The sequence below is a fragment of the Rissa tridactyla genome, chromosome 3 (genome assembly GCF_028500815.1).
Source record: "Rissa tridactyla isolate bRisTri1 chromosome 3, bRisTri1.patW.cur.20221130, whole genome shotgun sequence".
NCBI classification, from domain to species: Eukaryota; Metazoa; Chordata; class Aves; order Charadriiformes; family Laridae; genus Rissa; species Rissa tridactyla.
Genome location: NC_071468.1, coordinates 56058855 through 56084025, shown reverse-complemented (window position 1 = coordinate 56084025; position 25171 = coordinate 56058855). Strand labels below are relative to the sequence as shown.

The 25171-nt window shown below is 39.7% G+C and overlaps 1 protein-coding gene and 1 non-coding gene across 6 annotated transcripts; both read left to right on the top strand.

Moving 5' to 3' along the window:
• Positions 1-578: 578 nt before the first annotated feature.
• On the top strand, positions 579-23567 carry LATS1 (large tumor suppressor kinase 1). Of its 5 annotated transcripts, none has more exons than XM_054194938.1 (8): positions 579-800; positions 5507-6016; positions 10007-10142; positions 12036-13561; positions 17378-17960; positions 18979-19161; positions 19407-19513; positions 20544-23567. In XM_054194938.1, exons 2-8 carry the CDS (start codon positions 5666-5668, stop codon positions 21057-21059), a joined length of 3402 nt encoding a protein of 1133 aa, XP_054050913.1. In that variant the 5' UTR covers positions 579-800; positions 5507-5665; the 3' UTR covers positions 21060-23567. The 5 variants fall into 5 exon arrangements, with proteins under 5 accessions (XP_054050913.1, XP_054050912.1, XP_054050911.1 ...); XM_054194937.1 differs by having other exon boundaries at positions 12033-13561; XM_054194936.1 differs by having other exon boundaries at positions 10007-10157.
• Positions 23568-24988: 1421 nt separating this feature from the next.
• Positions 24989-25059, top strand: TRNAG-GCC (transfer RNA glycine (anticodon GCC)). Its single transcript has one exon. It is a non-coding gene; the product is annotated as a tRNA-Gly (tRNA).
• Positions 25060-25171: the final 112 nt, after the last annotated feature.

Below are 25171 nucleotides of genomic sequence, written 5' to 3'. Positions count from 1 at the left end.
CTCATCGCAATGTCTTGTGTGTCTGGCTGGAGGAGACGGATGGGGATATATCCCTTTGTATATCAACGTACAGTGTCCAAGAGGCTCCTTAGAGCTGCTTTAATTTCATTTCCCAAGTCGTTTGAAACACAGCGCTCTGCCAGACAAGAAATGCTCGACATGTATCTCTGAGCGGTAACTGATGGGGCTGCCTTCCTGGCGACTTGCATACGTTGGTCCGTAACAAGTCCTTCGTTGGGGCACTAACTGGGCCACGGAGGCTCACCAAAACTCCTTTCCCCGTTAGACGCTCGCTATTTATCCGTCGAGCTCGGCACTGCCGCGGAAGGGAAAAGCAGCACCTGAAACCTGGCGGCGGAGGAGGGGGGTCTCTGTATTCTCTGGTTCCCGCCGCCTTGCCCGGGGCAGGGGCCTGGCCCGGCCGCCCGAGCACCCCCCGCCCCAGGCCAGGGGCCGGGGCTGCCCGAGCTTCCCCCCCGGGCGGGGGCGGTCGGCGGCCGCCGGGCTGCATCCGGGTCGGGGCGGCGGGGGGAGCGCCGGGCGCGCGGGGCAGGCCGGGAGCTGCCCATATCCGGGAAGCCCTCCGCGGCGGAGACACCGACAAAATGGCGGCGCCGAACTGAGAGGCCTCTGGCGGCAGCGGCGGGCGCTGGCGGAGGCACCGAGGACCGAGGAGCCGCTGCCGGTATCGCGGAGGGCCGCGGCGGTCGTCGTCGTCGCCGCGCGGGCGGGGCCGAGCTCCGGGCGCCAACGCCCGGGCCCGGGGCGCTGCCGCCGCTGCCACCGCCTTCTCGCCGCAGGTAGGTCCGCTGTGCCGCGGTGGCGGAGGGGGGGGCGGTGAGAGGCCGAGGCGCGGCCGCGGCTTGGGGACGGTAACGAGCCCTCTCCTTCACGGCCGACCAGGGCCCTTCTCGCCCCGCCGTGAGCGGGTGGGACGCGGCCGCGTAAGACAGTGCCGGCTCCGGTTCCCCCGCCGGAGGTTGGCGCCTCCCAAGGCGTCTTCTCGCTCGCCGGGGAACGGTTCCCCGGGGAGAAGCGGCGGGGCCGGTTGGGCTCTTGCGCCGCCGCCGGGCGAGGGTCCCGCCGCCCCCGCGGTGGTGCTCGGCCGCCATCGTCCCGCCGGCCGGCGCGGGGGGAGCCGGTAGCGCAGCACAAGGCCGAGCTCGGGTCGGGGCCTGGGGCTGGCCGGCCACAGCAGCGCAGGTGTCCCGGTGTGGCGGGATGGAGTCGGGACGGTCGAGGCTGTCGTGTGCCCAGCACTCATCCCGGCGCTGAAACCCTCCGGGTCCCGCCGTGCTGTAGGACCTGTCGGTGCTGGGATAGGTTACACTTTGGTCCTGAGTGGCTGTCCTGCTTGTAGCCATAACGATGTCTCTTCCGTGCACTGGAAATACTGCTGCTACCGAGAATAACCGAGAATACGTTTGTGCGTAAGAAGAGCTGTATCCCGTTGAAGGAGATCACAGAGCGTAAGAACGGAAACAAGTGGAGTGAATGCACAATGGTCCCAGTTTTCAGCTAGCCTCTGGTCATATCCAGCTCAGTCTTCCCCGACCCTATGTAGTTGTGTTTATATACTAATTTCAGGGTCCGGTTTTCTTCTCGTGCTATGGAAACTTTTAGCACTGGAAATGCATCCTCTCCCAGACTGCTTTGCAGCTCAATGACTTGTTATCTGAAGAACAGCTTCCTTTTGTTGGTTTGAACCATGCCCCATCAAACTTAATTTTATGTCTCCCAAATTCTTGATTGTTTTGTTGTTTTTTTTTTTTTGCTAGTGATAAAGTGTTGTGATTATGTGTAAAATAAGTTATTAGAATAGATGCATGAGAGAGGGAGTCAAAATAGATTAATATGTAGCGCTCAATACTTAATGGGTAATACAAGTATTTAAGAGTATGTTCAAAACTTTGGGAGATAAGAAGTGTTACATATCTATTAAAAGGCTGTGTGGTTTTTTGCCCAGAAAAACTTGGAAGTCATTGACAGTTGCATGCAACCATTCTGCATTCTCATTCAAATGCCTGTTTTTAAGTCAGATCTTTCACGATTGTACTGTAGAAAGACAAGTATTTTTTTTTTCTTACAGTTTGACCTGTAGAGGAAAATACTCTCCATATTTTGAAAAGAAATTAAAAACTATTTATTTAACTCCTTTAGGGAAGTGGAGAACTTCATCAGCAGAAACAGCTGCATTAACGGACAGATATATCATTTACATTTAATGACAGAAAACTGCAAGGAGGAATAGATGTCAGTTCCCATGGATACAGTTGGTGTTTGCTAGTTAGAAGTACAAAACTGAGATAGGTTTCTTACTGAACAGTCAAAACTTTCTTGCTTTAAAATGTGTACAAATGTCTATACGAGGAGGTGACTTCTAAATTTTGAGGTTCGTATGTAAAGCAAGGTGAATTGTAGTAATGCTTGCTTTCTTGTACGTCATTAAACTGGAGAACCAATTGAATTCGGTTTCTGAGCAATTAAGACTGTAGTTTCACATACACATCAAACTGCTGGTACCCATCACTGCTGCCAAAAGAAACAACCCACCAAAAAAAGTTACTTTTTATTTGGGTAAGTTCCTTAGCTTGATTTGCTCTGTGTGGCCTTGCAAACAATTATGCTGGCGCTAGTAAGTGGTGGCAGATAAGTAGACTGGCTGGTTTACACTGGTAAAGCTCTGCTTCTGCTGCAAATTTATGTGAAAGTCTGGCTTTATTTTCCAAGACTGATTAGTCCATATCCTGTTATGCTGCAGTTGCCAGCAAATACAATTATCTCAGTTTTGCACCTAAGAAATGGGAGCACCAGCTGCTTTTCCCCCCTTCCTCCTCAGGTGGTAGACTCTAGGTCTCCTGATTTATGGTTTAAGTGTCCTGTTAATTTAACCTTGATTTCTCTTGGGGCTGTTACCTTTGTTTATCTCAGATACCCGTGGTGTAACCATAAAGTGAAATGCCAGATTAAATTATTGTAAAATACATAGGTGCAAAACAACTGTTTTCTCCAGAATTCCAGGCCTTTGGAACTTCTTAAAAAGAATAGCTCACGTATGGACATTTTTTTCTTCTGTCATTGGTATATGTGTGACACAAGATCAATACCAACTGTTTTATCTAGATTACCTTGCCAGTGCTGAACTAGTCATTACTCCTAATTTTGATTGAATTTGAACAAGTAATCTAGATTACTAAAACTGTAAGATATTTAGCCTTGTTGTCCTACGTTTTGGGATGAGTTTATGCTAGAGGTTTCACTTTTCCGGAGGAGGTGATTCTTTCAAGTGTTATTAGCATATATCCTCGCACTTGGGTATCCAGCACATGTGGTTTTTGAAGCAGGTCCCTTGGAAAGAAGGGGGACATCTGTAGCAAAACCAGTAAAATGGTCTAAATATAGTAACTCCATTTTCTTTGGAAAGAGTGTTTTTAACAAAGTATTTTGGTCTTAAATATGGCATGTTTTGAAAAAGATTTTGAAAGTGGCTACAATTAAATTATGTTTTAATTGCTCTCATGCTGTACTTTCTGCTGAATCTAGATTTCTTAATACTTTGAGCAGAACTTCACTGTTTATTATTAAAATTCACCTACAAGTCTGATGATCTTTCCCTTATTCAGTGAGCACTGAAGAATTGTATACTATCAGACTGCAGGAAAAAGCTTTAATATAACTACCAAATTACATTTATTTAAGGTTTCAAACCTATCTCAGGGCAAAGAAAACTGGTGGGTGCAGTTATAGTACCTGAGATTTAGATAGTTTCATTAGAGAAATTACATTATTTCTTAAGTGGTTCTCCAAGGAGAATGGGATTAAGTGGGTGTCCCTTGTGTTTCTTTTCACAGTCCTTATTTATGTATTACTTCAAGCTTTCAGGTTTTATTCATATATGGGTAGCATGTGTATTTAATTCATATAATTTGCATGTGTATTAGAGGGTTCTTTTTCCTATTAACTTTTTGTTCTATTCTTCCTCAATAACTGAATTGTTAATTGGTTTATGACAGTGCAAATATTGTAGAAGTGAAGCCTGGATGAAGAAGTGAGTTTTATGTATACTGTGTAAAGCTTAAACACCTGTTTAATTCATCTCTAATACAAGAAACGCTTATCAACACACTCCTTATTTAAGAGACAAAAGATGGTTACAGACATCTGAATCCTCAAAAATAATCCTTCCTAAAACTAGAAATGCAAATTTTTAACATTTTGTGAAACAGAAACAAGAATAAGAACATTTTAGTATAGCTACTGTTAGACATTGCATTATAGTAAAGGAACAGTGTGAGTTGAGCTTTGCCATCCTTCTAGTTGCCTCTAAAGAAAAGACAGTGCTAAAATATGGAATTTTTGTATCTTGTGCTATCTTTGTAACTGATCTTCCTCTGTGGAGCAGTAGAGGCTGCAAGAGTTATATTTCATGATAACTGTAAAGAGGTGAATGCTCTGTAACTTCTTCAATGTTTCACTTTAGTTGCTATATCCTTTACCGTACCAGTGACAGTAGTTACAGTGCTAACTAGTGCGCAGCATGAATGCAGGGATTTGAGTTCTCTGCAGATACAGGGTTCTTCTCTGATGAGTCAGCTCCTTCAAAATGCAAATGTTATTTATTTGTTTTTGGCAGAAAGTTCTGTTTCCCTTACCAAATGTCACAGCTATGCTCTCGGTGAATTTGATGCTTGAGTTGTTAAACAATTTTACAGTAAAAAAGTTTGGTTAAATTTTCTTTGCTTTCTTTTCCCCCCTGCTCTCATCCTCCCTTATATAAAATAAACTTAAAACTCACTTAACTATTGACAAAGACTGGTTCAAGGCGACTTGAGCTAAGAGACTGTGACAGCCTTGGAAAACTGAACCCTTAAATGGGATTAAATGACAGATGGTACAAGAAATCATAGTGTTGCATACGATGATCTAGGCAAGTGTTTATTTTTTACGTGTGTGACTGCTAAAGAATGGATAAAATCATGGTAATTATATACTCTCACTGGTGTACTTTGTACTTCTCACTTCCATCTGTTTGTGGAGCTTGATGTCAGAATTTTATCTGGTCCATATCCTAGCTAACCGGAGAGTTGAGTCAGCACCTTCAGCTAAAACTGTGTTGATGGACAGAAGGTGGGTGGTGAAGGGAGGTAGCACCTAGCAGAGAGGGAAGGTGAAGAAGCTGTGATGGGGTAGCGCACACAGCAGTTCATATCTGCTCTTGGAAGCTTTGTCCACCACGCTGAGTTCCTCTTTACTCTGTCCACATCCTTTGCAATTCAGGGCTATTTGGACCTGAGGCACCTAAAACATTTTTGTTAACAGACTGTTAGAAGCCCAGCATGGTTTATAATTTAGATTGGGTAAAGACTGCCTGAAGAAGTTGCTTAGTGTGCTTTTAATAACTGTGAAGGCAGTGCTGCATGTGAACATTTCACTGCCACCGATGCTGCATTGTGAACTTTTTTTTACTGCTGTATGTATAATGAGATCTTTTTTTTGTTGTTAACAGGATAGCTGTTTTGGGTTGTGGCAAGCTCCAGCACTACAGGAACCACAGTTTCACAGTGAAGACACACTGCTTTCGCCAAGTTCTGAAACTACCAGCCAGTCTTCCTTGAATTTTGGTGTGCGCGAGTCCTTGGTGGAGGTTGCATATATACATGTTTTCATGAAGAGAAGTGAGAAGCCAGAAGGTTATAGACAGATGAGGCCTAAGACGTTTCCTGCCAGTAACTATACTGGCAGCAGCCAGCAGATGCTACAGGAAATACGAGAAAGCCTCAGGAATTTACCTAAACCCTCAGATGCTGCTAAAGCTGATCACAGCATGGGCAAAATGTTATCTGAAGATCCTAGGCAAGGCCGAAATCCCCCCAAATTCGTAACATATCATAAAGTTTTGCAGGAGATAAGAAACTCGCTTCTGCCTTTTGCAAATGAAACAACCTCAGCTGTCAAAGGAACATCAGAAGTTAATCGACAAATGCTGCAAGACTTACAAGCTGCTGGCTTTGATGAGGTGAAATGTTTTATTTTCAAGATTTGGTGTTCTGCTAACTATAAACTATTAGTGCATGTTGGAGGGGGTGTTGATCATGGAATGTTTGAACAGCATATGATAAGCAAAATAGATTTTTCAATATCTGGTAAGTTTCTAATTACGACGTGAAACTGGTAATAGTGTGGAATGAAGAGGAGGAATAGGAGGATTTAGAGATGCTTGGCTTTTTTTGGTTTTTGTTTTTTTCTTTTTTAAGCATATTGTGTGGTTTATTCCTATGTGGTAAGGGCAGGTTGTTTTAATTATGTAATTTTAGGCAGAGAGAACTGGGCACTCTAGAACATGGATTTTGCCTCTGATATGCAACGGAATTTTGGATTGTTCTCAATTAAAATATGGCCATTTTAAATTGAAAGGCAGTACCAAATATTTCAGAATTTAATTTTAATGAGCTGTTTACATATCTGGCTAGTAGAAACTCAAACTTTGTGGAGAAAGAAATTTGTCTATCCTTATTTATGGACTTTGTCAAATACAGATAAAATAACGAAATACCTGACAAAACTAGTTGCAGGGTGTCTTCTCTGTGGTATATTCTCAAGACGAAAATGTCAAGTCTCTTGAAAATCTTCGTCATAAGTAATTAATTCTGCTGTTGTTTTCAATATAAAAACAGGGAACTAAATAATTGTTTGATTTACTTATTTTTAAATTATTGACTAAACTTATTTCCATTCGTTCATTTTAATAAGTGAAGGGAGTCTAAAATGTGGTTTTCAGGAGTAAAAAATGCATACACTTGCAGCTCCCGTGTTTTTACTGGGACTTGCATGTCAAAGTAAATTACACCTGTTTTCATGCCTTCTCTGTAAACCTGAGTACAAAAGCAGCTTTAAATAAAAGGTAGCAAACCACTCATCTTTCCAAAGGAAAAAGGCACAGAAGGACAACAGGGGTTGCCTTTACAGGAGTGAACTGCTTGCAGTAGTGACCAGCTCATGAGCTCTGCTGGCTGTGAAGCTTCAGTATTTACAGAAGCTCACCTCTACCAAGAGTGGGTTTTTTGTGTCCATTTCACTTGCTCAGATACACAGTCCAGGCTGTCTTTTCAGTAAGAGTGGAAGGCTTTTATAATGATAAATGATTTTGTAATAATTTGCTCCTGCTCTGTGGTTTGTTGCTGAGGTTCATTTTTTGTTGTTTTTTTTTCTTTTCTTTTATTTAAAGTAGATCAGTTCTCAGATGCATTTTTCCAGATTGAACCCGCAGTCACTTTTTGTAAGCTGAATGATAGTATGTGGCTGGCTAATAAAGTAAAAAGGTATCTTGAATTTGGAATTTTTGTTGTATCCTTTGTATGTTCAAGCCTTTTACTCCTACCTTTTGTTCTTGGATACAACACTAAGAATTCCCAGGACACTTGTGATTATATGGACCTTTTTTCAGGCAGAATGCCAGTGTCAGCCGTTTCAGCCATGTGTTAAGCCACAGCTGGGTTGCCACAATAGTCCATATGGCTTTGGCCTGTGAACGCCACCAGGAACAGATACAGCTGAAGTAGGAAGGCATTTTCCTTGGTAGGGGTATTCGAGTAGCAAGTAGGAATGAAATCAGAATGTGTTTTGAGCTGGGATTGTTTTATGGGCTGGATCATAGCTGGGGTGTGTTGGCCAGGTGTAAGCGGCTGGTCTGGGCTGTTTCCAACTTCCATTAGGCATGTTTGTGATTTACCAGATCATGTGTAGAACTTTTTAATTTCGTGATCTCGGGTGCATTACTTGCTTTCTGTAGAGATTAACCTACCTAGTAATGTCTGTAGTAGAGTCTGACTATAACTGCTAGGTACCAAGTCCATTTTTTGTTTTAATTTGCTCTGATTTGGACCTAGTTATATGAGCAGTGTTTCCTCATCTCAGCTTTTAATGACATTTCATTAAGTTGTTGAAAATGGATTTAAAGTAACAATACAAATTTGTCTCTTTGCCATATTGACAAGTTGCTGCTTGGTGACTCAGTCGCTGCTTGAAGTTTGGAAACATAATGAATTTATTTTTAACTTTTCGGGTTTTTTTAAAATATATTGAATGTCACAAACATTCTGGTTATTTCCCCCCTCCTTCAGGGAGTAGGTAGTATCACAGTTAAAGCTGAACATATAGATAGATATCAATCAGTATCAGGTGTGTGTATATATATACTCTGTATATAGATAGTAATATGTATGTATAGTAATTATGGGACAATGCAGTTCATTGTGCTTGTTGCTTTTTGTTTTTAAAAAAAATCCTAAATAGCTTACAGGGGAGATCTCTTGCTTATTAGGATTCAAGTTCAGTCCTCATGTTCTGTGTAAGGTGGTACTCTTCAAGACATTGAATACTTCATGTCACATAGGTGACCAAGTATTTTGTTCTTCAGCTACAGGGGAGAGAGATCCTTTGGCTCTTACTCGGGTCGTCCAGTAGTGGAGAGGGAACTAAACTTCATCTCTTAAAAATATTGCTTGTTCTGTACTTTGAGATTCTATGTGTCTTTATGGCTTGGTGATGTGAACTTGTAGAATTAGGTTTCTGTATTGTAGAATTACTTGCCTAAAAAGACAGTAAAATTGGTTTTGAAACCGATTAAGAAGAAAATTAAAGTCCACAGGTAAAAATGAATCCTATGGTCTTATAAAAGTATATTCAAATTGGAAATTAAATACTCTGGACAACTTAACCTTCTGTTTACACGATGATCAAATAGCATACTGGTGCTGAGAATGTAGGTCTTTGTAACAGGTCAGTCTTGTCTATAACAGTAGAAGTGTTGCAGACAGAACTGTCTCATGAAAGAGCTACGAGATCACAAGTTGTGTCTGCTTTTTCCAACAATGTCAGCTGGTCTGTAAAGATTGTGATGATGTCGTTATATGTATTTTTTATTTATTTTAAAATTCTTTTTTAGGATTCTGCTTTGTTCACTGAATTTATTATTGTGTCTGAAGGCTGTATGTAGTTTTGTATGTTTGTGGTGTTAAAAACGTACACAGGCATGGTCAAAGTATAAAAGTGGGTTTAAATTTGAAATTGATATGGACTGCTTCCCCTCTAAGCCCTCTTTGTTGTGCCATGTTGATTTTAGTAGGAGGTGAATGCTGCTATATGTAGGTAACCTGTTCAAACGTAATGCGAACTGAAATAATTGCTTCAGTATGACAAAGTACGGCCATAAAAAATCACTAAAGACAGTGTGCTTAATTATAGGGAGTTACGCTGTTGATTTGTTTCAAACTTGTTGAGTCAGCTGCATAAATTCCATCAATATAACTGGGAGAGCAGTGCCTGACTTTTAACCATCTCTGGAATTCTGCTTCTGTTGCTTGACCTTAATCTCATCCAAGTCAGTGGAAAAAAACCTGGTCCATCATACATTTTCCGTTGACAGAGCTGGGATTGGCCATAGGATCAAAACTTGTGTTTGGATCGCTAAGAACACAGAGCCTAAATCTACCACAAAAATAATAGAATTTCTGACAATAATGTGTTTATCAGGAAGAATTCCTAGGGAGAAACTAATGGATATTTGTTGACAAAAAGTCATGCTGAGTTGAAGGAAAATGAGCAAAAACCGAAGTTCTGCATTTCACATTAGGATATCTTTCACAGAATAACTTCGGTTGGAAGGGACCTCTGGTCGTCATGTAACAAGCTGTTACGTGGGGAGTGTGTATCAGTAATAAATGCTTATATAAGCAAACTGTTTGTACAAATAGCAAGATGATGCAATTTACATCAAACTACCGTGCTTCAACAAGTTAACTTTTTTTCCTGAAGATCCAAACTGTATTAGTGTTTCAGAGGATCTGTTGTGGAGAAAACATTTTAAAATTAGTTTTAAATAGATTGACAGCAATCAGTTATGTACTTTGGTAAAATTACTGGTGGGTATTGGGCTAAATAACCATGATTTTTGTTAGTTTTGCCATTTTCTTGTAAATTATTTTTTGTATATGATTTTTCTCTTTAGGATATGGTTATACAAGCTCTTAGACAAACTAACAACCGGAGTATAGAAGCTGCCATTGAATTTATCAGTAAAATGAGCTACCAGGATCCTCGTCGGGAACAGATGGTTGCAGCAGCAGCAAGACCTGTAAACGCAGGTATGAAACCACCAGGTAGGTGTATCCATGGTAACTCGGTAACTCAACGAGTGCATTCTTATAGGTGAAAAATACAAAACAGCAAACTCCTCCGTCATGTGCTCACAATAGAACAGAGGAGATGGTGAGATACAGGGGTTTTTCTTGCTTTTAAAAATAGCATGTAAAGTATATAATGTAATTTTTCTGAAAGATAGGTGCATTTGCCATGGATTTCTTAAATGTTTCTTTTTATAATGCATGGTTTTAGTATTGTATGTAAGCATTTTATACAAGGAATGGCACTTGGATCTTATTTTAGTAATTTTTGTCCCTTATTGGTGTGTAATGCCCATATTTTATTCTTGGTGTCAGGTGCCATTTAGAAGTCATCCATGAGCACTGAATTCTTATTTGATTTTTTGTCTCTCTTTGCACACTGTCCCACACAGCAGCACTATGTATGTGTGTGTATTTTTGTGTGTATATATATTATATGTATGTGTGTGTATATATATTCATATATCGTATGGCTACAGTATTTGTATTTTATGATGTCCTGTTTAAGGATCCCTCTCTCTGCTTAATTTTTTGCTTGGTTCCAGATTTTGTTTGTACAGTTTTTAAGGCAGACTTCCTGTTTTTCATAGATGTTGAGGGCCAGACTATACCTTTAGTAGCAACAGAGTCACAATTTTGCTACTTGCTATTATTGGTCTCTTAACACATGCAAGTACATTTTTTTAATACATCTTGATGCTTTTCTTTTTTTAACAGGTTTTAGTAGCATACACCTAAACAAACGGTACCTTTCAAACGCAGCAAAAATACTGAACTCTCATTTGACCAAAGTTGAGTGCTGAGCTGCTAGCACTGTAAAGTTACATTTTAAATTGACCAGATAGGTATGAGGAAAAGTTAGTAGTTAGGAGTAGCAAAGTACAGTATTCTTTTCATTTAGTCTCTGAAGCAGGCTTAGTCAGTGCTTGTATGAAGCTGCTAGCTAAATGCCACCATTTAGCCATGATTTTCATTGTTACTTGCAAAGATATAAAAATTAACACGTTCTTTTACTGAAGATACAGTAACTTTCAGCAGTTACAGTATTGTACAAGTATCTCAGTAATAACATTGTAGAAACCCCAAGACTACATGCATTATCCGTTCCTTGCATGTTACCTTGTTTATATGATGCAAAATAATGTCTATGAAGTAAATATACTGTAGAGTTTGGCTCTATAAGTTTTGCTTTCATACAGTTTTAATTCTTACCTCTATGCAACACTTCTACTCATAAATACATAACTTTTAAAATTAAAGTACTTAATCAAATGTTGCATGCAAGGAATATAACAAGTTTGGATGAACTGTATGCATACAGGGGCGTAAGCAGGCCCTTTGATTTTACAGCATTCAGTTAAATTTTGGTTTAAGAACACTAAGTGTTTTTTAAGTGTTAAACTGGAAGGAATAGCAACGTGACTAAACGCAGTTTTCTGTGCTGTTGCTTTTTTGCATTTGTACTGAACATCTCTGAGAGTTGTTTGTGTGCATGATTTAAAATACATGGTGTGCCTAATAATTTTGCATATTACCCTTTTTTTAATTACTAGTCGAGTGCATCAGTAATTGAAGCAAAATGCGTCTTCAGAGAAGTGATTTCAAAAAACTGTGATACTGTAGTTTCATTGCATTTTTTTGCTCTTAGGCTGTGTACTGAGCATATTGTCATAGCATGCTGTGTATTAATAGTTAGAGATAATTTTTTCATGTGAAGTACAGTGGATTATGATATGTCAGAGAATTCCTGTCCTATTTCTGTAGTAATTAATGCAGAAGAATAAAATATTCGAAGCAGTAAATAGAAATAATTTCTAATACTATAAATGCTGTGTTTTCTTGTTGTAAAAGCAGGGACTGTACAGCAATCGGTTAACCGCAAGCAGAGCTGGAAGGGTTCTAAGGAGTCCTTGGTTCCTCAGCGGCATGGCCCTTCCCTGGGAGATGGTGTAGTTTATCGCTCAGAAAGTCCCAGCTCTCAGCCTGATGTAGGAAGGCCGTTATCTGGATCTGGCATTGCGGCGTTTGCTCAGGCTCATCCTGGCAATGGACAAAGAGTGAATCCCCCACCTCTACCACAGATAAGGAGTGTCACTCCTCCTCCTCCACCTCCTCGAGGACAGACACCCCCTCCAAGGGGAACTACTCCTCCACCTCCTTCCTGGGAACCAAACTCTCAAACAAAGCGTTACTCTGGAAACATGGAATATGTGATCTCCCGTATTTCTCCAGTGCCACCAGGAGCATGGCAGGATGGTTACCCACCTCCACCTATGAATCCCCCACCCATAAATTCTTCCACGCAGGGTCAGAGAGGTATGAGCGCTGTCCCCATTGGCAGGCAACCAATAATCATGCAGAGTTCTGCCAACAGCAAATTTAGCTTTCCCTCAGGAAGAGCTGGAATGCAGAATGGCAATTGTCAGACAGAATTCATAGTTCACCAGAATGTGGTGTCTGGGAACTCAGTGAGTCGCCAGCCACCCCCATACCCCATGAATCCAACTAACAGGCAAAGTCCCACAGCACTACAGATGCAGGCAGGAGGATCTGCTCCTCCTTCAGCGTACACTAATGGGAATCTTCCTCAGGCAATGATGGTGCCAAATAGAAATAGTCACAACATGGAACTTTATAATACAAATGTAGCTGGAATACCAGCGTCCTGGTCACAGCCCTCCCCTGTGCAACCACAGTCATCACCTGGCAATGGGCACGACATGCCTACATGGCAACCCAATGTTCCCGTACGGTCAAATTCTTTCAACAGCCATCATGGAAACAGGCAGAGTCACTCTAGCAGCTCTCAGCCTTCAGCTACGACAGTAACAGCTATAACGCCAGCTCCCATTCAGCAACCGGTAAAAAGTATGCGTGTGTTAAAACCAGAGCTACAGACTGCCTTAGCGCCCACTCACCCTTCCTGGATGCCACAGCCAGTGCAAACCGTTCAGACCATTCCCTTCTCTGAGAGTCCATCTACAAATATGGCAGTTATGTCTCCTGTTTCAGAGGCTCCAAATTACCAGGGTCCCCCACCACCTTACCCAAAACACCTGTTACACCAGAATGCCTCTGTCAATCTGTATGAGACGGGACCCAAGATCAACAAGGAGGAATTACCTATTTTATCCAAGGAGGATGAGAATGAAAAGAATTATGAATGTGTTGATTCAACAGATAAAGAAAAGAAGCAAATTACAACATCACCTGTTCCTGTTAGAAAAAACAAGAAAGACGAAGAAAGAAGAGAGTCTCGCATTCAAAGCTATTCCCCTCAGGCCTTTAAATTCTTCATGGAGCAGCACGTGGAGAATATACTTAAGTCACATCAGCAGCGTTTGCATCGGAAAAAACAACTAGAGAATGAAATGATGCGGGTAAACTTTCTTCTTTCTAAATCTATGACTAGAACATTTCCTGTATTAATTTTAAGAAATATGTTTAAATAGTACAGATAATTAGAACATTGTGGTATATTGTGGTATTGAAGTCTATTTTTAGTTTTTGTGTTTGAGATGTGGCAAAGTCTTCATTGCTTTGTTTATGTATTCCATTGTCTTCTTAGATATTAATTTTTTCTAAGTAAGATTTTGCGTGTCTAAGTGTAGTTCATCTGGCTCATGTATGATAAGGCAGCAGAAACAAAATCATTGTTGCATGAACTGAGATTTAACTACATGGCTCATAGGTTTTTGTTATGGGTTCTATTTTATCCTGATTTTTGCGTGAGTAATATGCAATATTTTAATGATTTAAAAATATTTTTAGTTTTTTAAAATAAACACTGCAGGTACAAGTAGCAAAGCAGGGACAAGAGGTAGTCTGGTTAGTGCGTTTTTTATACTCACCCAAGCAGCAATACCTTTTACATTCTGCACTTCATTTCCAGCAGTGATAGGGTTTTTTAAGTTCACGTAAAAAAAAATATTTAAAAGTTACATTTTTAGAATGAAAGAGACATGGTACCCTTTGCCTAAGTACTTTATAATCCAGGCTGTAAGAGTATCCCTTTAAACAAGGGGTAATTGAATGGGATAATAAAAAACATACATCAACAAAAACATGTAAAATCAACTTCTTTGTGCCCTCATGAAGTCAGTGGTCTATTTCTGGGATTTCAGTGTTCTACTAAACAAAAAAAAGGTAAAAACTGGGGCTGATGTATACATATGTCATTTCAGAAGAGAAAATAGTGAGAAGTAGTGGAATTAAGATTTGCAGAAATGGAAATTTGAGATGTATTGCTTATATATATTTCTTAATTGTTGTAAATTTGACATGTACCTCTTAATATATTCTATGGAAGAATGTATTTGGTTTATGCCACTTTCTTGAAGTGCTGTTTCATAAATCCGTGTTTTCTTACTCTTTGAAAATTCTTACTGTAAGCTGTAGTGTTTTTATAAGTGTTTGCTTAATCATGAATAAGTAAATGTTAGCAAGATTTCTTCCTGGAACTCTTTCTAGATCTTTATTCTTAGTCTTCTCTCTTTCCTTTTCACTTCCACTAACAGCTGATTTAAACTGTTAAGGTGTGGGAAGCTTTCCTGAACTCTGTAATCTCCATCCCTGTGTAGACACGTAAGATTTTGGAGCAACAGTATTTATTAAGAATAGCATGATCCCCTTTTTAGAGGGCTTTGCATGCAATCCTGCATCAAAATTAAGCATGAATTTATTTTTACTGTTTTTGAGTACTTAAATGTATTATAATTAATGTTGATTTGCAAACTTCACTTTCCCTTCCTGCTGTGTTGTGTTCCATAGTGTCGCAAGCATAAGTATTACTTATATGAAAGCACTGATACAACTTTTCTTGATATTTTTCTTGTGCATCTGAAGGACCCTAGTAAATGTCTTTTCTTACATGAAATGCAATTTACAATATTTATACTAGATTTAAAGCTGGGATGTTTAATTACAGGCTGAAGGGTGGAAAATGGGCTGTCGTGCTGCAGCAGACCTCTCCTTTTTCATCAGGGTATAGGAGAGGAATCTCACAATACTGAAGTATATTTTGGGTCTTCATGAGAAGGAGAAAGGGAAATTAGCTCATTACTTATGGTAATCAGGTCTTCAGATGTCTTCTTGGCATTTGTAAGTCTTAAAAAATCCCCCCTTCTGCATTGAAGTGTGCCTTAAGCATGTTCATTCACAGAAAAATTAAGATGTTTCTGTCCTGGAAGACAGTGCCTGGGTATTCCTGCAGTAATGTGTTGAGAAAAACAATTTCTTGATTCAGAATAGGGGGTTGAACCTATTTCCCACATCTAGTTTTGAAGCTACTGCTACCCAGTCCTAGATATTGCCTGTCTGATGTAGACAAAATTTTTTTTCTCAAATTTGAGACAGTCTTCCCCATATAAATCTTACTGAATTGACATTCCTTGTGAAGTTTGTCTGAGTAGGTGAGCATTTTGTATGCATTTTCCTAATTGCATCTCTTTTGGATCCATTTTTGTTATGATGCCTGTAAGAAATTTTCTGTGTTCTAACGGTATTTTCTTCAATAGGTAACGTGTAGTATCCCGAAAGCATTTTTAAGATACTGAATGATATCTAATTAATCTTTTATCTCGCCCTTTTTCTCAGTCACATCTGTTATATTTTGTTTCAAGTTATGTTGTTAAGTTGGGCGAAGTAGAAATCATCTAGTGACATGCAGTTTATACAGGCCTTGACTAGTCGTTACCTAAGCCTGATGATGGTCCTGAGTACTGTTATGCGGACAGTATCTTAAACATTTGAAAAATTAAGGAGGTGGAAGCAGCAGGATTTGGTATCAAGAATCGATAAGACGTAACAGTAAGAAATTGAAAACTTCTAGAATGGTGCTTTAGTAACAGTTGTGATGTTTGCAGGTGTTCGATTTGGCTATGTTCAATTTTATGATCAGAACATCCAGGAAAAAGTAAGGAAATGTACTCTAGATTGAACTTGGAAATCATTGCTGTAGGATGGTGATTTCAAGCCGGGTAGGCAGATAAAATAATTGAGATGCTACGAAACAGGGAACATACAAGATTTTGAAAATGCTGACAGAAAACAAAAGAAAGAATGTACATAAAGCTATGTGGGTGTAGCATCACAGAGAAAACAATACAAAAAATTTGAAGAAAGATCCTGCTCACATTAAAACCAAAAAGAAGGGATATTCAGATTCCAGGACCTGAAATTTGCCAAGAAGGATGGCACAGGAATTGAATGACACTTTAAAGGGATTGAAGCCAGCAGAAATACACTAGGAGGAGCCCAGGTTGGAATACTATGAGAATGCTCTGTGTGGTTCTTGTAGATAAGGGTTTCCACGCTGTAGGTGATGAGTTATGTGTGGCCTGTGAGTGTTTCAGCTGTCAGAATGCTAGTGGTGTTGGCCAGAATACCAGGGATGTTCGTTCAAGATAGGGATATGTACACAGATGGGAGCCAAGAACTGATACCATGGGGAGGAGTGAGGCACTTCAATGAAATTGCTCTGCTCAACTTGTTGGTATGTAGAGCAGAGAGCAGTAGAGAGAGTGTGACTGAAGTCCTGTTAGGAAGGCGGGTTATGTGGTAAGAGGGAAGATCAGGTCTTGGCTTGTGGCAGAGGCAGGTGCTTGGTGTGGGTGGACAGTGGGAAGCAGCGCCATGTGGATCTGGTTTGTGTAGCTACACAGGGAAGTGCAAGATAGTCGTGTACTCCCTTCTGTAACTGAAATTCCAGTGTTGTGGTCAGGAAGCATAGTGACTTCTGCTCTAGCTAGTCTAGAAAGTGGGAGCCTTTCCCACTGTAGCTCCTTAGTTTAGCCCTCGGCGACTAGGCACATCTTGGCTTCCTTTAGCTGTGCAAAGAGACTGAGGGAGGGAGTTGATGCACACTGTTGCTCAGATAGGTATTATTTGCAGTGGGTTTTATCAGTAGTTTGTAAATTACCCTTTCTGTCCTTGAGAACATACTCCCTTCTCAAGAACCTTCTGGTGCATGGCACCTCGTGCATTTTGCTGTTGAAAGTGATCACGTTTTGTTTTGTATCACTCCTATATGTTTTCGTAGAGTCCTAATGTGTAAATTTAAAAAAAGGCAAAACAAAAACCTTTTCCCATGCTGTAGATAAATATTTGGTTTGCTTTACCTAAGCCTTGTAATTATAAGATCACCAAAAATTAAGAGTACTATTCACTCTTCGTATTTAATTCTGTTTGCTGCACAGGTTGGATTGTCACCTGAAGCCCGAGATCAAATGAGGAAAATGTTGTGCCAGAAAGAGTCTAATTATATTCGGCTAAGAAGAGCTAAAATGGACAAGTCGATGTTTGTAAAAATTAAAACCCTGGGAGTTGGTGCATTTGGAGAAGTTTGCCTAGCAAGAAAAGTGGATACTAATGCTTTATATGCAACAAAAACTCTGAGGAAAAAAGATGTATTGCTTAGAAATCAAGTTGCTCATGTTAAAGCTGAGCGGGATATCCTTGCAGAAGCTGATAATGAATGGGTGGTTCGCCTGTACTATTCATTCCAAGATAAGGACAATTTGTACTTTGTAATGGACTACATTCCAGGAGGTGATATGATGAGTCTCCTAATTAGAATGGGTGTCTTTCCAGAAAATCTGGCACGGTTCTACACAGCAGAACTGACCTGTGCAGTTGAAAGTGTTCATAAAATGGGCTTCATCCACAGAGATATTAAACCTGATAATATCTTGATAGACCGTGATGGTCATATTAAATTGACTGACTTCGGGCTCTGTACAGGTTTTCGATGGACCCACGATTCAAAATACTACCAGAGTGGTAAGAGAAATATAAAAGATTTCTTTTTTATTTTGTTGATGTGTCATTTTTTGTAAGGAATTAAATAATAAATGAGTGTAAAGATGACTGTACTGTTTTCCTTTCTGAATAATAACGCATCTAACAGTATGCCTGCACATCACTCAAATTTTAGAAAGCAGCGTTTAGTTAGACTTTGTAAGTGTGAGCATTGATGATGAGCTATGCTGCTGTAAGTTTGTCCCATTAGTGGCTTCTGAAATTTGGAGAGAAAATCACAGCAGTAGCAAGATAGACAACAGCCCTAACTCTGTTTTGAAGATAGGGCTGATATTTTAAATTTAATTGTTCTTGAAAACCTCGCCCCAAGTTCTGAGTGTCTCGTGTGCTTCCTTTTAGTGTAGCCTGTTGATTTCTGAGAAAGATTTAAGTAGGCTTTTAAAAATCTTACTTGATTGCTCAAAGCAGCAGCAAAAAAAGTTAGAGCAAAATAAAATTTCACAGCTGAGTGATAAAATACAGATTTTGTAATAATGTATTTTTAATTTGCAGAAAGAAAAATGTATCTTCAAAAACAATTTTTAAATTACTTTTGACTTGTTTTTGTCAAAATATCATGTTTCTTAGGCCAGACTGTTACACAGTCTCTGAAGAGAAGTTGAAGATTTAAAATTTTATCATCTTTTTTGATGCTTTAAATATTGGGGGGTTTCCTGTTTACATAAGAGCAAGAACAATATACACCCTGTATCCCCAATGTGTCTGTGTTAAGGAAAAACTCAGAAAAGGTCAAACTCAATACTTTCTTGTAGTTATGTCAAAAATTAACTTAAAAAAAACAATGTCCTCAAAAGTTGGTATTTGGTATCATAAGCAAAAAGTCAAAATCTTTATATTGATGACCTTATCTCTCAAACTGAGTGTTAAAATTGAAACGGATTCTGTCTTATAACAACAAATGTTAACAGATAAAATCTCATACTAGTTAAGAACTAAAGTAATCTTCCTCATTTTTGGCATCTTTCTCACTTAATTATAGGTGATCATGCACGTCAAGACAGTATGGATTTCAGCAATGAATGGGGAGACCCAGCAAATTGCAGGTGTGGGGATCGGCTGAAGCCACTTGAGCGAAGGGCTGCACGTCAGCATCAACGCTGTCTGGCCCATTCCCTTGTGGGCACACCCAATTATATTGCGCCAGAAGTATTGTTACGAACAGGTAATTCATTCTTAACACTGTAATCTCGCTGCAGAGTGACTGATATTCAGGTAGCTTGCTTCACCTTCCTTACACTGCCACTTTCCCCAAGTATATAATATTGTGACAAAAAAATTAATGGTTATTAATATGGAAATCTTAAACAAATATTGAATAGAATTCTCTTGTGAACCTGTTTTATTCTTAGAAGTACAAGATTAAAATTGTACTAAGGCTTTGACTACCTTGTTTTGACTTCATTTCAGGTTACACACAGTTGTGTGACTGGTGGAGCGTTGGAGTAATTCTCTTTGAAATGTTAGTGGGGCAGCCTCCATTCCTGGCACAAACACCACTGGAAACACAAATGAAGGTAACTTTAAAAGTATCGTATTAACAGTCTGAAAAAGCAGGCTTGAAGTTTACATAGTCTTTCTAATTTGTAAAGGCATCGGAGGAGATTTTTGAGAATACTGCTTTATTCAGACATGTTATATAAATTAACAAGATTTTAAACTTTACATTACTGTGGCAGTGCACTTAATTTGTAAAGGGACTTCAAGGGTCACGTTCATATCCTTTAGCTGGTCATACAATAAACATGCCAACTGAAACTCACATTTCAGATCTCAGCTATTCCCTTTCGCTTCCTGCACCTGTCCAGTTATTATTTCCGCTTTCTTTTCTTCTCCTCTTCCAGCATCTGGGTATTCTTTTGCCACCACTTGGTTTCTATGCCTGCTTCCCTGCAGAGGATTTCCTTTGGTGATGTGTCTGCAGGTGGACCTGCAGGTGCATGCAAAGGTGGAGGAGCAGCAGATGACCATGGCTGCTCAGGGTCACTGGTGGCTCAGAGCCACTGGTCCCTTTCTTCCTGAGCCCCAGCTGTTTCAGGGAAACCATGGGGCAGTCAATGGCAGGTGCCACTTTTACAAAACTGCATTCAGTCTGCAAGATATTAGTTGGCTCAAACGTAGTGCAGTATTGATTTTTTTTTTTTAATTATTCTTCCCAGTGCATCACATAAATCAAAATTTGTTTGCCTTACCCTCTTTTTTAAAGTTGTAAACAATGTGCCTAATCTCAATTTTCAGGCACTGTTTTTCATGCTTTCTTTGTTGGTTGAGAGCAGAGGTATTCAGTGCCAGACTCTAGTTTAGATCTGGAATGTGAATAAACTTTACCTGGATCTTTCCAGATTTCCAGACAAAATATTCCTTGTATTTGCTGAAAGAGCAGCTTCACACTTTCCCCTCTCTAGTGTGAAAACACTTACACGTGTTGAGTGGTTGCTTTGTGGCTGCTGGGGTTTTTTGTTTGTTTGTTTTGTTCTTTTAATTTTCACTGGTTTTTTTCCTTTTTATGAAACTGTAAATAAAATAACACCTCTTTTTGCTTTAAAGGTTATCAACTGGCAAACTGCACTTCATATTCCACCTCAAGCTAAATTGACTCCAGAGGCCTCCGACCTTATTATTAAACTCTGCCGAGGGCCAGAAGATCGTTTAGGCAAAAACGGTGCAGATGAAATAAAAGCTCATCCATTTTTTAAAACCATTGATTTTTCAAGCGATCTACGACGACAGTCTGCTTTCTACATTCCCAAAATTGCTCATCCTACGGACACATCAAACTTTGATCCAGTTGATCCAGATAAATTGTGGAGTGATGATGATAAGGAAGGGAACAGAAATGATACACTTAATGGGTGGTACAAAAATGGAAAACATCCTGAACATGCCTTTTATGAGTTCACCTTCCGAAGGTTTTTTGATGACAATGGCTACCCATACAACAATCCAAAGCCCATTGAGTATGAGTATGGTAGTTCCCAAAACTCAGAACAGCAGTCAGATGATGATGATGATGATGACCAGGCAGGCAGAGGGATCCAAAATCGTGACCTGGTTTATGTTTAGTAGGGGAATAAAGATTAAAAACTAAATAAACTTATTTGCAGCTGCAATTTTTGAAAGTCTCCTCTCTTAAAAACCGAGAGAAGATTGCTAGGGTAAATGCGTGCACGCTTTTTTTTTTTTTTTAAACACTAAGGAAATTGTGTCTTCTCTTTCCCTCTCTGTACATTTTGTTTCCCCAGAATACAGGGAAATCCTTCTTAAATATTAATTTATTCCAGCATTGTTAATTGTTTAATTTAGAAGAGATTTGATGTTAGGTGAAAAAAAAAAATCACTTGAATTTTATTATCAGTTCTTTGTACTCTAAGTACTCAAAATAGGAAATAGTGATTTATTTTTTTTTTCCTGAGATGATGCCTGGTATCTATTTGTACATATACTGAATAATTTTAGAAAACAGCGCTCTGCTCCAGAATTTTTAATGACAGTTTTTCCTTGCATTGACCAAATATAAAATCTACTTTACACTAATAAAGCTCTCTGATACATTTCTGAAGAGGAAAAAAAAAAAAAAAGAAAAAGGCTGCTGTACCCTCACTTCTCACTGTATTTAGCCTAATTATTCATAGTATTGGAAAAACTGAACCGTCTATCTGGTGAAATGTTTCCAGCTGCTGTGATATTGGCATAGTTCTCAGCTTTGGAATAAGAAAGTGTCAATCTTGGCTATTGTATGACTGTAAAATGATAAAGCATTATAATGAGTATTTTATTAAATAGTAATTGAATTTGACGTTAGTAATGCTGTAGCATGCGACTGGAACTCTCAAAGCAGAAGGACTGCTTGCTCAGAAACAACTTGATGGTCTTAGTAGGAGAGGAAAAGAGCTTTAGGAAAAACACTTTCTGAAATCTAGTTTAATTTTCTGACTACAACCAAACTGTAAAGTGTGTACAGTTCTGCTTTAGTTGGAATTTTTAGTTTGAAAAATAAATTTTAGAATAGTTTATTATATGTTTGAGGTAGTAATGGGGAAAGATTATAAATTATGTCTTTTGAGATTGTTGTTGTGGAGACCAGTTTCACTTGGCTTTAACAGTTTTCTTCCTAGTTACACACACAGGCAGTGAGGAGCAAGGTCATGCCCCAGTCCGTCTGAGCCATCAATACAGTTTCAGTGGTCCGTTTCTCACAGCCCAGTTCAGAACAGAATTGGGAACTTATGTCTGTGTCTGCTGCCTTCTGCATGACCATTCTCATAATTTCCCGCAGCAGGTGAGCAGGCATCCCCTTGGGTCTCGTGGCGGGAGGGTGCTGAGCCTGTTGAGGTTACTGGCAGCAGGGAGGGGGGCAGCCCTCTAAGTAGGTTCCCTGAGACAAGACCGGGAGTTACAGGTGAGAGGCAGGAAGAATTACGGTTTTTGTGTCTCTGCTCCTTTCTCCCGAAGCTAACGCAATGGTAAAGAAAATGCACTATTTTTAGTAAACTTCATGTCTTTTAAAACACTTCCTCCTTCTTGGAATTGAATTCCAATGGCTAATCTAACAATGTGCCTGTAAGTATTACTGTTTTCTTAAATTATTATTTGTGCCATTGTGCTGGCATTGTTGACTATCTAAGCATCATGAAATTGGTGTTCATAGCTGTTCTTGCAGTAAACAAGAGTTATTAGTTTGCTTTTCTCATCAAGATGGTTAAGAAATTCTTGTGCACTTCTGACCATTCCTTTCCATTCTGTGCTCCAGTTCAGTGTCTCTCTGTGTGCCAGTGCAACTGTTTATAGTACTGGGATAAATACTGGATCAGTGAAAAAAATGCTTGGTGTTCAGCATTTGGAGGTCTTTCTTGTAAGCATGTCCGTTTGAGTGATCTAGTTTCTAATGTAGTCCAAAAAATTATTGGCATAACTGAGGAAGGAGTGAACTGCAGTAAAGAGGGTTGGCAGCGCAGAAACTTCTTTGTTAAACAGAGTTTTTCATAGAAGAAAACATTTGTGGAAGTTCACCCCTCTACTGTGAAGTGCTTACCATGGTTAGAGGATGATTATGAAAATTGTTTTCTCAAGCAGGTAGTTACTTTCTATAATGAAATTGGGCTTGTAGCTTAATTAAACAGTTCATGTTCTGTCTGCTTGTTCCACAGCTGTTGAAATAGAATAGCTCAAGATTCATTTCATTTAGCTTAAATATTATAAAATGGCTGCAGTGTATAACTACTCCATTTTATATATTATGTAAAAAGGATTGTTTTCCATGTAAATAAACCTTTAAAGATTATCCTCCTTAATAGTAAGTATCCCAGTAAAACTGGTCTACTTGTCTTGGAGTAAAGTATAATATATTACTGGTTACAGGTAATTTAATCAAGCCTGCCTTACCATTTGTGAAGTGTGCAGAGAAAATAATGTCAATTCTTCATTAAATTGACTGTTAAAATTGCCTTTTTATCTGAGTATATTTCTCCTCTGCCTGCATTGTATTATGTTATATTCCTGCCTAACACTGTAAAAAAATTAATAATAATAAAAGTCCTGTAAAGGCACCACGGTTCTATACAGGCAAAACCAGTTGCTTTTATTAAAAGAAATTATTGAGTCTTCTAAGCACATGTGCAAGTACTAAAATATTAAATATTATTTTAACATTTTGAAACCAATGTAGGAAGGGCTCACATCTTCAGAATTTGGTAGATGCTTCTTGCATCTTGTGTTAGAAGCTGTAATATACCTTGTTTGAATTTTGCCACCTATATGCTGCAGTATTATATATTTCCTTGCAAAAATGCGATGTCCAAGTTATCTGAGAAAGTTAGTTGTACGTAAGCGTTGTCACAGCTCTCCAACATGCTCTGCCTTACCTGTGTTTTGAAACTTCATGTTTCATACCTAGATTCAGAGTCTATTGAGGTTCTTCATAGCTGCTGCTTCAAATGTGGGCGTTTCACTGGTGGCTGGTGGTAGGGATTGGTTTGTACTGGCGGTTGAGCAGAGGAGCTCCTAGCCAGCAGCTGTGGAATTCTGCAGGAAGTCTTAGTCCAGGTTACTTTCACTTTGTCAAGCATGAAAATAAATTTCTCTTGTATGTGCCCTTGTACGCATATGAATGGTATTTCTAAAATGTTCTCTAATCCTATAGCTGTACTGTAAATACTATTTGATATTCAGTGGCATTCTGTCCTAGGGCAGGCCCTCCAGCTGTATCTTTTCTATCCTCAACTTGTGATAGAATCTATAGAATGTACAGCTAGAAAGTTGCTACGAGATTGACTGATCTGCTGTTGCAAAGCTGTGAGTGGGAATGATTTAAATGATTTATTTAGACTCCTCTTAACATTATTCAGCTAATAGGCAGTGCAGGGGCCGGGTTCTCAGGTGATGCTGCTGTCACCCAAGATGGGCTTTGGTTTCTGATGTCTTTGGTGTTTCAGATCAGACCTTTAATCCATTTGCTTTAATTCAGCTGAAACAAAAAGATAATAAATTTGGTCAATGTCGTAGTAAAATGTTTGAATGCCTTAAGATGCTCTTGATAAAGGCACTATTCAAGTTTACTGATTTACATATATCTATTTAGATATATAGAGATCTGTTCTCTGTGTGTATATATATATAATGTCTTTTTTTTTTTTGTATGATAAATAGTCTTCTGGCTGTCGGTTCTTTTTGGCTCCTCTGATTAAATCACGCAGACGGCCGCGCCCTTCCGCTGAAGCAAATTAAACAGTTCATTTATTACGCGCCCACTTACTCGCCTTCACCATCTCTCCTTTCCTCACGACCGTGGTAAGCCCCTCACCCGCCTCTGTCGCGACAGGCCGGGGGGGGGGTGCTACGTGCTGGGCATCCCCTCAACCGCCGCCGCGGGCTTTCAAACGGTCGCGGCGGGGCGGGCTCGCCCCGCCGCGACCATTTGAAAGCCCGCGGCGGCGCACGCGCAGTGCGCCCACCTCAGCTTCGAGGGACGGAGCCGCGAATTTAGCAACGCGCAAGCATTGGTGGTTCAGTGGTAGAATTCTCGCCTGCCACGCGGGAGGCCCGGGTTCGATTCCCGGCCAATGCAAGCCGTCGTTTTCTTCCCTTTGCTCTCTCCGTCCGCCCTCCGCCATATTTTATTTTGGGGTTTTTTTTTTTCCTCCCTTAAAAATTAAAAAAAAAAAAAAAAAGCTCAGCGC